The sequence below is a fragment of the Cebidichthys violaceus genome, unplaced genomic scaffold (genome assembly GCF_023349555.1).
Source record: "Cebidichthys violaceus isolate CVI_PGR_0920_01 unplaced genomic scaffold, fCebVio1.0.p SCAF_26, whole genome shotgun sequence".
NCBI lineage: Eukaryota > Metazoa > Chordata > Actinopteri > Perciformes > Stichaeidae > Cebidichthys > Cebidichthys violaceus.
The window spans coordinates 506,966-521,006 of record NW_027176439.1 but is presented as its reverse complement, the minus strand read 5'-3'; the positions used below and the strand labels follow the sequence as shown (position 1 = coordinate 521,006).

General features: G+C 40.4%; 1 protein-coding gene across 4 annotated transcripts in view; it reads right to left on the bottom strand.

Annotated features, from left to right (window-relative positions):
- Positions 1 to 7,603, bottom strand: part of bmp2k (BMP2 inducible kinase) — a 47,573-nt gene extending 39,970 nt beyond the window's left edge. For 2 of the 4 annotated variants that reach the window (XM_068721027.1, XM_068721030.1), the window contains exon 1: positions 6,254 to 7,603. In XM_068721027.1, coding sequence (XP_068577128.1) covers positions 6,254 to 6,401 — 148 coding nt within the window. In that variant the 5' untranslated portion in view covers positions 6,402 to 7,603. The remainder of the gene's footprint in view (positions 1 to 6,253) is intronic. The other 2 variants (XM_068721028.1, XM_068721029.1) reach the window with 2 other exon arrangements.
- Positions 7,604 to 14,041: the final 6,438 nt, after the last annotated feature.

Below are 14,041 nucleotides of genomic sequence, written 5' to 3'. Positions count from 1 at the left end.
TTTTGGCGTATGCTTTTCCATACCGCCAGGTGGGTTGTGGGGTTCAGAGGGTTAAATAGTGACCTTAGACATCATTGTAAAAATACCAAATGAGGAAATATGGTGTTCAATCTCTGAAAAAACATTATTAACACTACGATACAGATTTCAACCACATCCCTCAGCCGACTGCTTTTCATTTTATCTAAACTGAGTCAAACCAAAAAAGGCTGCAGGTATCTACAGTATATTTACTTAACATTTCGTTTTGGCTTTCATGTATTTATTCTCTGTAGCAAAGCAAACACCGCTGAAGAAATTCCCAACAAAGAGCTTATCAAACACACTTGTTTCAAGTGTAAACCCACACTTGCAATTGATGAATTTCTTCTGTAAATTTCTAGTAGCGCAAAGGTCAAAACAAGTGTTTGGTAATGTATCTGGCATTTGTCCAGATCACAAATGTCAAAAGGACAAGGTGAAAAATGTCCACATGTCCACAGTGAACTCGGCAGCTGTTTGCATTGGAAACGCTGTTTACTTTTCTCCTGTTTACGTGATCTGTGGTCTCACACTGCCCTCATCTCTGTGAACGCTTCCAAGATTCAGCTGACAGCAACGTGAAGTCAGCGTGTTCAGACAAAAAGGTTTTTAGGTTTTCGTGACGGGCGTGTGACCCAAGAGGACCAGCCAGCTGAGAGACAAAACTATCTATCAGAAGAGGGTTAAAGCGATACATGAATAGAGACAAGTGAGTCACGATGAAGCACAAAGTCTCCAGACTATAAGGTACCGGACATTTTAACAAGAATTTACCAACACATGCAAAACATGAGCGGTTTGCTTTGTACCTATAGTGAGGTGCAGGTACAGCAGTCATGCAACGTGGTCGTGGTCTGGTGAATAAATAGCAGTGACATAACGGCTATTACGCAAGTTAGGCTGACAACAAGACATGTTCCGCAGGCCTGTTATCTGTTTTAATGCTGAGTGGCCGTTCGGCAAATAACGTGATTAAATATATTCCGACTGCAGGTGCAGAGCGTTCGGTTTGGGAACAGTTTCTGTCTTCCTAAACAGTGGCTTCAAGCATCGCAAATAAAATCCTTCGTGGTGGTTATAATGTTCAGTTTTGGTTCAAACGGACGCGTTGCCCACAAAATTGTTGTTTTTCTTATACGCGTTACCAGGTTTTTAGACATGCAATAAAAGTCACAATTTTTTCATCTTTTCATTGCAGAGTCGACACCACTCATTTAAGTCACACTTGTCCCAGACAGCCAATCAAAATCAAGCAAGAAGCGGGCTTTACCGCTTTACCACTGACTTCCTGTTTTGATGCCGGTAGATGTGGTAGGGTTAGCTAGCTAGTTAGCCGTTGGGCTGTGAGAGAGCACACAGAAGGAAGAGGGGGATTCTTATCTCATGTTGTGAGGATACAGTGAGCGAGCAAGCGTATTATTCATTTTCTGTGTTAGATTCTGCTTGTTACACATACAGTCTCTATTCAAAATAAACTTCCAAAGTAGTTTTTACTTTTTAGGTTTACTTACACAACTAAACAACTTAAGTTAGGCTAACTCTAACAGGTATTAGTAAAGTACAGAAGTTATGTAACAAAACAAAGTAACATTGACTTGATTTCACACAGGACATGAACATCAGTCTCCTGGGTGAAAGTCCTGTGTTCATTTGACCAGTCCTTTCTCACTCTTTATACTACATCAGCTGCTGCGAATGTTTAATAATGACGCGGATGAGTTTGTGGACTTTGGAGTGAGAATTTGCAGAAATAGCTCTCTGATTAAAAGCAAAGAATTTGACCAGCACTGCAAACTACATCCTTCAAAAAGATCAAAACAAAACAGTTTCAACAAAAAACATATTAAAACCTTCATGAAGCTTTATTGCAGGACTGTTGGATCAGACCGCATTAGTTAAAGCAAGATGTACCTAATAAACTGGCAACTGTGTGTAGGTGAGCAGGTCTCTAAGAGAGTATACTTTTCCAGACTTATCACAGATATATAGTGTAAATATCACTATATATTTATATACATTAAAATCATCCTTCAAAACAGTTTGGGTGTGTCTATTATGATGGCACCAAACTTTTTTACAGGAAATTTGCGCAACTTTCCAAACCCATAACTTATGGGTTACTAATTTCCACACATTTCCTTAACTTCAAGGCCTTGAAGAAGAACCCTAAAACGAGAGAGTTAGTGGAGTTAGTGGGTGACGTGCTCACAGATGCATCCTGTTGCTTCATGTCATTTCTGTGTTCCTCTTGGAGACAGCAGCAGATAGAACTCTGGAGAAACCACGGAGGCTAAAGGGGAACGGAGGGAAATGACTCTGTTCCTACTCGATGGAGGAACTGTCCAGCTCTGCAGATGTCACTGGAAAAAAAAATAAATAGCTAACCACAAGGCTTCAAGAGGACTTCTGAGCTCGACAAAAGTTTCATTTGGAATATGATCATTAAGATCAACATGCCGTTTCTTCTCCAGAAAACTACAGTTGTGCGTTTGGCTTTAAGGGAATCTCGTGTTTATTAAACAGGCACAGCTACTTGACAGTTGAATAAGGAAATGGAAGATGAGCCAAGAGGAATCAGTCTAATAAGTGACTGAGTGCCACATACTTCTACCAGCAGCAGGCCTGATCAAACCTGTGCACACTTAATGAACCTCTGTGGTGTCCCTTTTATGAAAATATAGACAGGAAACTGACACAATCTGCTTTATCTGGTATCAGATATGATTAAGAACACAGGAAGAAATGGATCCAGATGAACATCACTGCAGTGGCTTTGCCTCGTCTGATTTTGTCACGCAAAACTTTTTCACAAAGAGGAAGTGCTGCCAGCCTGGTTTCACTTCAGGGAAGACTTCTGCAGTTAATTCAGATTTAGTTTTATGCTTCCAACTATGGTTCAAGACAACTGGAACGTGCATCAACAGCGTTATTAATGGAAGTCACTCACTGATCTTGACAAAGAGAAAAACTTAATGAGCAAAACTACAAAAGTTTAAATGGGCCACAATGGCAGGGTAATACTCAAAAATAACCTCGGACACATTGACAACTTTCCCGGGATAGTAGAGTCTTTAAATAGAACAGGACCCTGCAAAAGGATGGCTGGTTACCCGCCAAGTGGTTCCAGCCACAAACCCCCCAAAAAGTTGCAGCAGTCCCTGTTTTGCTGAATGAGCAGCACATGGGACCACCGTAAAGTAAAATACTTCACTCCTTAAGCACTCATGACACCATAGAGTGCTAAATGTATAGGAAAGTGTCCTCAAGCGGCTCATTAAAATGTCTATTTACTTCATGAATGCAAGTGCAGCGCTGGAAGTGAATAATGGATTTGCTATGGTTACTGTAAAGAAGTCTTTCTGTGTTCTTCTACTTTCTGGAGTATTTTTGCTTGTAAGTTTTTATTGACAAACCACATACAGTAGACTAGAGTGCAAATGCGGTCAGCATATGAAATAAAATGGGTAAATCTGAACTGAATCACTGAAAGAAAGACTAATCTGATTCAACTTAATGCACTTTATTTTGTAATGTCTCATTCTTACACGATAAAGATTGCCTGGGGCAAGTAACATGCCACTTCGGGCTAGTAAATCTAGCTGATATGGCAAGTGGTAAAAAATAATTAAACTTTTAGTCTTGCTCCCTTCTCACCTCTGTTGAGAGTTGCACATGTGCAGCACTGATCTGTATTTCAATAATCCTGTTCTATGTATTGTGCAATTTGAAAAAAGGAGTATAAAAGGGGTTTTTTTAAAGGCACGTCAAATTTCCAGAAAAACATTGCTGGACGGCCATGATAAAAGTCAACAGCATCTCACTGGCATGGCTGCTGTTATACGATAACCGCTAATAAACTAAATGGACTTCTGGTAAGAACATTTCTGACCCACTTGTCCAACGCTGAAACTTGGACTATAGTCTGAATGTTACTATTTCTGTCCACAGATGCTGTAAACATCACATCACATGTTTTGTTTCTGATTTGCATTACATTTCACTCCCAATAAGTCTCCAAACAGCCATTTGCTCAAGCAGATCTTTTTACACCTAGCACTTTTACTCCACCATAATAACTGGGGAGCGACATCCTGCTTTTTTTAACATTCAGTGTATTTCTAAATGCAGCCGACTCCGTTAAGTTTAACTGAAATACACAGTTATGATTTACCTTGAAACAGAATGATGAGCAACGGTCACAATGTAACCTTGTGCTCCTGGTGGCAAAACCAGCCACAACCCCCTCACATGATTATATGATGACACAAGACTCATGACTGCTTGCAGGAAGGTGTGTGTGCGTGCGTGCGTGCGTGCGTGCGTGCGTGCGTGCGTGCGTGCGCGCGTGCGTGCGTGTGTGTGTGTGTTTTGTTTTTTGGGGCAAGTGAGATCAGGTTCACAGTTTGACTCAACAGTATGTTTACAGCGCTCTGTTACTTGAGGAGACAGCGACAGCTAAATGTCTGAAACGTTTAGTTGTCGCTCTTTATTCATCGTGACTTACAAAGAATGATTACAGCCTCAACAATACAATAAGAAATGCATTTAATGAGGTCCCTTAATTTTGTGCTTGCAAGCAGTTCCCCTTTCACCCACCTGAACTATTCCAAGTTTACATCATTTTGGCTACTGGGTACTACCAGTCCTCCACATAACCCAGTACTGCAGAGGTAACTTTTAACATCTAGTCTTCATTACAGGCTAAAGCACATTTGCAAATATTATTTTGACGAGTGAGATTTAACCACTCTTTTCCAGTAATGTCTAATTAGCATCCCCATATTCTGTAATAAAGAGCCTGAGAATATGACTAACTCCTTCCTGTTAAAGGGAAGACCCTCATGACCAATTAGTCATCTAATTGGCTGAGCTGAGTTATTCTATAAATCATAAGGATGTTTCTAATTAACATGCTGCGATAAGCACTAAACCCTTTGTGAAAGAAACCAGCCGTTCTGTGAGCCTTGTTGTTTGTTTTCACACACACACTTCCTCATTCTGTGCCCGTGTGACTGCACATGGAGGAGAATCTCATTTCAACATATTTGAACGCTAGGTTTCGTCAAGCCATGAAGGAAACGTCTATCGTTTCCAAGAAAGCATGTCGACATCCTCAGGAGCTGCACTGGTTAGAACGCAGCCATGGCATCAGACATCCTTTAAGTGTTTACCACCGTTGGTATGCAATCTAAATCAGATTACGTTCATGTTAATAGAATAACTATAGTGTGTCTCTCAGCCAGCCTATGGAGACGCTAGTCTTTGTACAGAGATTTAAACTTTTCATATTTCCTCAAAGAAAATAATCATGGGGACAAAAGCAAACTGCAGAAGAACTTGAATGAACATGTTGAACAGTGTTTTTTGAATGGCTGGATCTTTACATGGTGTATGTTGACACAGAAGGTTTGGACCTTTGTCTCCCCCCCTCTAGTGGAGCAGCTGAAGCAGGATCTAACCTACAGCCATATGGCGGAAAAGTTTTAAGTTTAAAATTCCAGCTATGGACCAAAATCCCTGGTGCCCCACTTTAAATACCAAAACCTGGAAGAGGACACCGACCTATTTCAAATCACAGTTAAATCAGACAAACTGCACCTCTGCTTGCACTATTACCACCATTCTGCAATAATATCCCAAATCCATTGTTCATACATATATATATATATATATATATATATATATATATATATATATATATATATATATATATATATATATATATATATATATATACACACACACACACACACACACACACACACACATATACATACATACATACATATATATATAATATTTATGCTTAGTTTCTCTGTTCTACTTTGTTGTCTTTAATGTCCTTATTTTTATATTTTTCTCGTTTATTTGTATATTCCATGTATGAACGCTGAGAGCAATGTGAAAACCGGAGTCAAATTCCATGTACATGTATGTATTACATGGCCAATAAAGCTGATTCTGATGTACTTTCTTGGGAAATAAGCAGATGTTAAAAAGGGAGGAGGGGGGGATTGAGGTTTTACTATGGAGGGCAAATCAATTACCAGCCCATAAAAGGAACAAAGCTGGAGGAGTTTGCTCCACTGCTGTGTGTGTCTTGTGCGAGTTATTCTCTCCAAAAACAGAAGACAACGGGTGTGTCCCAGAGTGCATACCAACGGGGCTTAATGTGAAAGACAAAACAATGTTAACACACACACTGTAATGCTAATAATCTGTGGGCACATACCCTCCGCAATGAGCTCATCCACGGTGACTTGATACCGGCCGACTGCGAACACTTTGCCGAAGTAACTGCTGACTCCGGAGCTGGACCCGGACGCTCCTCCGCCGAGTCCGCCGCTCTCGGACTTTGGCATCCTGGAAAACTTCTTCATCCTTTTTACTTTTTCTTCTCAGTCCCGGTCACCAAAATTTCACCTCTCCCTTTTGTTTTTTTGGTGGTAGATTAACCACACACACACACACACACACACACACACACACACACACACACACACACACACACACACACACACACGTTAACTCTCCTTATCTACTTATCTGAAGTCTTTTCTCCTCCTGCATGCTCCGCGTCTGGTTCTTCTGGAGGGACTACTAGCTGTCGGGTGACACGACATCAAAGTACAGTTGATACAACAAAAAAGCTCGTACCACGTACACTCGCAAAAATGTCCAAAAACCAAAACAAAAAAAATGTAATAGGTTCGTTGGCTAAATGTGGCACATTAGTGCAGCCGTTGCTACTAGCATGTAGACCCGGAGGAGTGCCGTCAAGACGCTACACGCCGAAAATGAGAAGATGGCAGCGGTGTTGATGATAACAACCTCCTTCGGTGGCAACGAATCCCTCCGGGAAGAAAATATATATCCAACCCACCAACCTTCGCCTCGGAGCCGTTAGCTTCACTTCACACACACCGCGCGACTCGTTCCACTTCCACTCCGGCGACGCCGGCTAGTTAGCTCGTTAGCTACGGCGGGCGGTTGGTTAGCGGTTAACGAACAAGCTTCGCTAGCAGCCGCAGCGGTTCAAACCGTCGCCTCGGTAGCCGTTAAGCTTCACACACTGCAACTCGCTTCACTTCCACTCAGGAGACGCCGGCTAGTTAGCTTCGCTAGCAGCGGCGGGTAGTTAGCAGCTAACAAGCTTCGCTAGCAGCGGCGGGTAGTTAGCGGCTAGCGAACTTCGCTAGCAGCCACAGCGGTTCCAACCGTCGCCGTTGAAGCTTCACACACACCGCGACTCGTTCCACGTCCACTCCGGCGACGCCGGCTAGTTAGCTCGTTAGCCTCAGCAGTTCCCTCCACGAGCCGAGCCAACACCCGAGTGCAGGAGGGCTAACAGAGAAGGCGTCTATGCCTCGGAAACCCTCCCAGCGAAGACGGTTTCATCGGGTTCACCTGGGTCATCTCCTCTCACGTGTGTGTCATTTTTTTTTTTTTGGCGCTTCGCTAACGCTACACTTCGCGTGACTCCCCCACGGCAGTCTACAAAATAAGTGGGTGGTGTTTGTTATTTACCCAATGAGGGTGACAACCTAACCTCACGTGGCCCCGCCCCCTCCTATTGTTATGATTGGTGTAAGTGGAGAAAGTATGGAAGCCCATTAGTGCCAAGAAGAGAGAAAAATGAATGAATGAAAATATGCACAGTAAAAACATTTTTTTAATTATTTACTAAGTCAAAAACACTGTTCTTGCTCAAAACGCCTGTAAAACTATTGTGTGATAAAATAATCCAGTAAAACTAACATTGTACATCCACTGTACCTGTAAATTAAATTGACATCTATGGTGTCCAACCCTCATGGGTTTATAAGATACTAAAAATAAAGCGGCAGCGGACGCACATTTCATTAAGTTTCATTCAATTACAAAATTACTGGTTATTTCACCGATTGGTACAAGTACAAACAAGGATGCAGATAAACTAACTAAAGTTATAACATACCATCAGTATTAATTTCTAATGCTTTAACTTTCATACATTTTTTTTCTTCCCTTGGTAGCAATGGGCTTCCATACTAAGCGTACAGACAATGCTCATCTATAATGGGCTGCGTGAGTGACAGACAGACTGAACAGTCTGGTTGAGGGAGGAGGAGAGCAGGCTGGAAAGAATGCAGTGCATTGAGAAACAAACAAACCTCAGGCTTCGCTAAAGGAACATGTTATCCTCAGTCACAGTTATTATGTTGTTCATTATTAAAAATCCCCAATCAAAACTGTGTCTTTGCTGGGTTATTAAAGACTATTACTTCCTCAGTATGTGCAAATGGATCTCACAACACCCCCTTCTATTTTAATGACTATCCGCAGTGGAAAAAACAATGTCATTTTTCACCAGACACAGCCAATGAGGAAGTGGTGTGACAGCTGGCTCTGTGAACTACAGGCTTTATGACCAAAAGGCATGTGGTGTAGGCTGGAGAATCCACCTCATCATGCTGTGTCTCATTCCTTTCGAGGTTTAAAAACTCAAAGTGCACCATCAACCAAAAGTCGCCTTCACGTCGGTTACCAGAGGTGAATCAATGTGTCACCATTACCACACTCAGCTCAGTGGTTATAGTGGTTATAGGGGGAGCACATGGCTGAGGTGGGGATTACATAAGAGATGAAGAGGAGCAGAGTGGGATCACGTGATGGTACAGACCCCCATGTCTGGAAACATCCTGTTTCTGCAGGGCAGGGGGGGATCTTTCCTCCCTGCCACACTTATTGTTATCTGTGTGTGTGTGTGTGTGTGTGTGTGTGTGTGTGTGTGTGTGTGTGTGTGTGTGTGCGTGAGGTTTATGCTGACCACTGACCTCCTGGAAGTTTAGGGTGCAGTCAAGGGGAGTCTCCTAATGGGAGTTTAAAATGCAAAACCAGTTCACAACAACAATTCAGAATTAACCTTTTGAAGCAGGAAAAATAATATTATAACATTCTACAATATTTCAAAAGACCCACAAATATATTTTCTCAATCAGTTTCTAGCTATGTGTAATTAGCGGAAGTGAACTGATCTGAAACAGCAGATCAAATATGATGAGAATTGTCCTGAAGTTTCCTAGATTTTGAGAGCAAGTTTGTCATTTATTTATTCATTCATTCATTTATTTATTATAATAAGAGAATTAGTCCTCTACACCCAAGAGGGGTCTCAAGATGAATACAGAGATAATGAAGACCAATTGTTATTATTGTGACGTTTTAATTCACATCTTTGAGTCTCCTTGAATCCCTCGTTTGTTAACTGGTGAGATTTCATGTCCATGCAAAGGTTATAACCTATGTATGATAAAGAATCACAAATCTGTAAGAGCCTTTTGTTTTAAGGGGTCAGATATCACTGTCTTCTTACATATTTACAATCGTATGTGTTGCAGAAAAGTATTAAAAGCCTCATTATCCCTTCGTTAAAAAATCTTGAGATGCCAACGTTTTAAAAGGCACTACGTTTGTCAAAATGTCCTACTGGAGATCCCAAAATCTCCAAATGCCGACATTTCTATGTTTCTATATTTAAAAACACTTACCACTTTTATAATATACTTGTTTTAAAGTACTGTTATCTGTTTGCTTGTTACTACATTTTATTGTAAATTTTTATATTTTTTCAATGTGTTCATTGTTTATTGTTCTGCACCAGTCACCAAGTCAAATTCCTTGTATGTGTAACGTACTTGGCAATAAACGGTTCTGATTCTGATAGGAAAAAAGAAAATGTGGGATCAATATACAGTAGGTGACACTATCATACAAAGTGGATACGCCGTTTCTAAATTCAAAGAGAGATTTGTTTTGGTGGAGATTTTGCAGCCTTTTGCAGGGAATTTAAGGCAGAAATTAATTGGTTGAAGAAATCCCTGTGTCCTCAATATACCCGACCACCAGCCTTGCTCGTAGTGTCCATTCATCCTCACACACAGAGATGCAGTGCAGCGTTGTCGAGCTGGTCTGTGCTGTACTTCTGAATGGCAGTCCAGTTTATGAATGGAGACTCCTCACTTGGGAAGAATATAATTGGGGTAAATTTCATGGACAAGTTTACATTTCCTGGATTTGTGTCAGGAGGGATAAAAAAAAAAAAAAAAAAAAGCTCTGCTCTTGAATTCTGGTCTGTTACACTTTTTTTTTTACACTTGGCATCACACACACACACCAGTGCTGGAGCGAGCGCGGATGAACTTGGCCTACATTTACCAGTGTTTCCCCCTGTAAGTTTGATTTTCTTCACTGGAGCGCCGCTGTGAGAGTACACTATTGTCACAGAAGATGCAGTCACTAATTAAAGGCTTCATGCAGCCGGATACAAAGAACCACAGTGATGAAAAACACAAGACTTTACCAGTATGATAACAGAGCTATCAGTCTATGTAGGAATGACAGGGGGAATGTGATTAGGTCATGAGAAAAGGGCACATGGTCAGTAAAAACTCAGTATAGGATTAACATAAAATACATCAGCTGCTCAAAAACATCTATTGCCATCGATAATGTGTAAAAATAACTATGTATTCTTTATATTTTACATACTGTCCATACTGTATCTCAGTCTTATAAGCTATACCATTGTTTAAAGACCATTTCACAGATGAAAACATAAACATTCAAGATGTGTCCCAGTTTATTTCCTGTTTGCAGTGTATGTGAATGATGGGAAGTAAACATGGAACCAAGCTGTTGCCTTCCCATGAACACTTATAGCCACTTATAATATATAATACAATATATATAATATATAATAATACAATAAATATATAAATACTTGGCACCATAATATGCAACAAAGGGCTGAAACGTTAACTTAATGCATGTAGCTAGCTATAAAAACTATATATTTTAACTTGTTAAAATGTTATTTTAGCACCTTATATCTACCAGGGGTGCAGTTGATAACTAAAAGGATATAGGACAAGTTAGCGAGCTGTTAGCAAGCTTCTGTAGTTGGCACTTGCAAACATTATTCTGTATAGCTTTCTGATTTATCCACATTTCACTATAACACAAGTTGTACACTGTCAAAATGCTTTAGCTCAACTCACAGAAATATAGTCAGCCTAAAACACATTTTTATCTATCCGTTAGTGTTTATTCTATACCGACAGAGAGCAACACGTCGATCTGTGTAAACCGTGTCCACTGGAGAGTGACCACTCTCTCGGCGCCACAATATGCAACCAAGGGCTGGAATGCTAACAAAATGTGATCAAAAAATTTAGCACCCTATGTCTACCAGGGCTGCAGTTAATAATTAAAATGATGATAGGACAAGTTAGCAAGCTGTTAGCAAGCTAATGTTAGCTATGTGTGCAAGTTACTGTAGTTAATAAGGTACAAGCATACAGTCAAAATGCTTTAGCGTATCATACAGCGATATAGTTAGCCTAAAAGTGACATTTGGCCAAAATATTTGCTGCACAGTGTCAGGGATTCCACAGTTTTCTCATTCTTCCGGCTGATGCCTGACTTATTCCTAAAATCCTAGTTTTTCGATTTGCTTATAAAAACTTAATTCTGGGTTCTTTACCCTGTTGGTAGTTCATCCCACCACATACGCTGCTTTTAGGTGTTTTTCAGTTGTGTTTTTCAGCATTTGAAACATTTGAGTCCCAAATGGAAAGAAAATAGGAGTAGAATGGACATTCAACTATTTTACGCGGTCATTTGACGGGTAAAAGGGAAGCAAGGACTGTTAGACCCGGCTCACTTTCTGTAACCAGTGTAGCATTTAAGCTAGCAAGCCAGCAAACTAACCAGCTGTCTGTTAGTTAGCGAGCTAGCTTGCTAATTCCACAGCTAAAGAGCCGAACAGAGTCGCCACCCATCTGGCTACAGCAATGTGCTTTCCTTCACTGTGACAAGAGTGTGTGGATGAAGCTTTAAATTGTGAAATTTGACTCATCGACGCAACTGGGCGTGATATATTTTTTTAATTTTCAGAGTAGAGGCACTTCAGCCAAAAACTCTGGGGTTTAGTTTAACAGTTTGCCTTTAAATAGGTCACACAACACGGCTCGTAATAACAATGTTTTTAAATATCTTTTGTGCTGATAACCTCCTGTTTTACCGTCATACTGGATGAACACACACACACACACACACACACACACACACACACACACACACACACACACAGGGGATGTGATGCTGTCAGAATATAAAGATGTGTGAATGTAGGCCTGCAGCTTCTCTTCCTGTTTTCCTTCAGCTCAAATAAAGAGGGAAGGGCCAGGCGGGGGTTGTGACAGTGTGTGTGTGTGTGTGTGTGTGTGTGTGTGTGTGTGGGGGGGGGGGGGGGGGGGGGGGGGGGGGGGGGAGTCTGGGTGATTACTTCGGCTTTAATGAGGAAAACGTCTTCGCCTTCGGGGCTCTCATCCACCTCAATAGTCTGCCCCCCCCCCCCCCCCCCCCGAGTTTAACGGTCGGCTCCCTGCAGGACTGAAAAGACTGGCAGAGAGACGATGAATGGATTTCATTTGGAGGGGGTCACAAGGCTGCAGCTCACGTGTTTTACAACATAAATAAAATATACAGGAATTTATGAAACAGTTTATTCCATCTCAGAGGATTTTATGTTCAGGCCGAAGAGAAACCAATCCATGCTTTAGTAATTTCCAGATTACTATAAAGGATAAAAAAAGAAAAAAGAATATGCATAAATAGAATAAAAAAGCTAATTGAAATGATGTAAACCATTTTAAAGGAAATTAAAGAACAGAGGTATAAACAGGAGGAGCTGAGAAAAGACTTAATGCATTATGTGAAGCATCTTGAATGTTTTTTTGGGTGATCCGGCAGCCATGTTTTCTCTCACTACTTTAGTTTTGATGACACTGACAGCAGAACTGCTGACTCAGGGAGATGCAGAGGACAAAGTTGTGGTGCGATTTGACCTTTTCTCTCGTCACCCTGTGCAGCTCTGACGTCGGTGTTTTGCAGAGGTTGGAGAATTGCTCAGATCCTTTAGCAGCAATGCCACAGTGTAGAAATACTCTGTTATATGTGATAATTCTGCTTTTATTTTGCTTAAGTATGAGTACAAAAGTACTTCCTAAATGGAGACATTACATGCAAAACCATTGTTTTTTTTCGGTTTTAATCACCAGAATACACCAGACTTGTATTCAACGTATTTAGGATTATGTACTCAAATATATTTTATGAAATCTGATTATGGCTCCATCTTCAGGAAGAATCAGTCTCTAGCATACCATCAGATATGTGAGACATGAAATTATATTTCATTTGTTATATTATTTAACTTTGTACATGAAGACGAGAAAGACGTCCACTTTCCAAAGTACTTGTTTTTGTTGCTGCATGTTTTTGGGTACATATGAGCAGTTCATTTCTGCTTCACATTCAAACACCAAATCAAAACTCACCTTCTCAGAACTTCAAAGTGTTGTTAATGTTGTGTGTTATATAATTTTTTGTGTTTTGATTTATATAATTTTTTACTACGTAGAGTGTCTTTGAGTACCACAAATATTGTGAATATAATGATTATAGTGTACTATGATTATGATTGAACCAAACAATAACCTCAGTTATCTGCTTTTGTGTAAAAGGAACCAGATATTGTTTTACTTCCTATTTCTTTAGAGCAGATGTGTTTACATTTTTGCAGCTAATACCTCAAGATTCAATTTAACATTCAAAATACTTTGGACAACAGTTTTAAATAAACAAAACATCTGAATGAGACAAAATAAAAAGCAAGGAGTCTGAATCAGGAGGAGTTTTTCATACGAAGCCCATCACGGTCACATAAGATGAAACATTTCTGTGCATCTCCTTTAATGATCAAGTGAAGTGAAACACTTCCATTAATCTCCAGAGTTTCCTCATAAATGTCCTCTGGAAGTTAAAGTCCCCTGGAGCCTGGAGACCTTTAAAGAGCTTTAAAACATGCTGCTGAGTCAGTAGAGCCGCCTGCTGGTGAGTACGATGGACTACAAGACTGTTAACATGTCGGTGTGTAAAGATGATTCTAAAAATAAACTATTTTTTCATTATATAT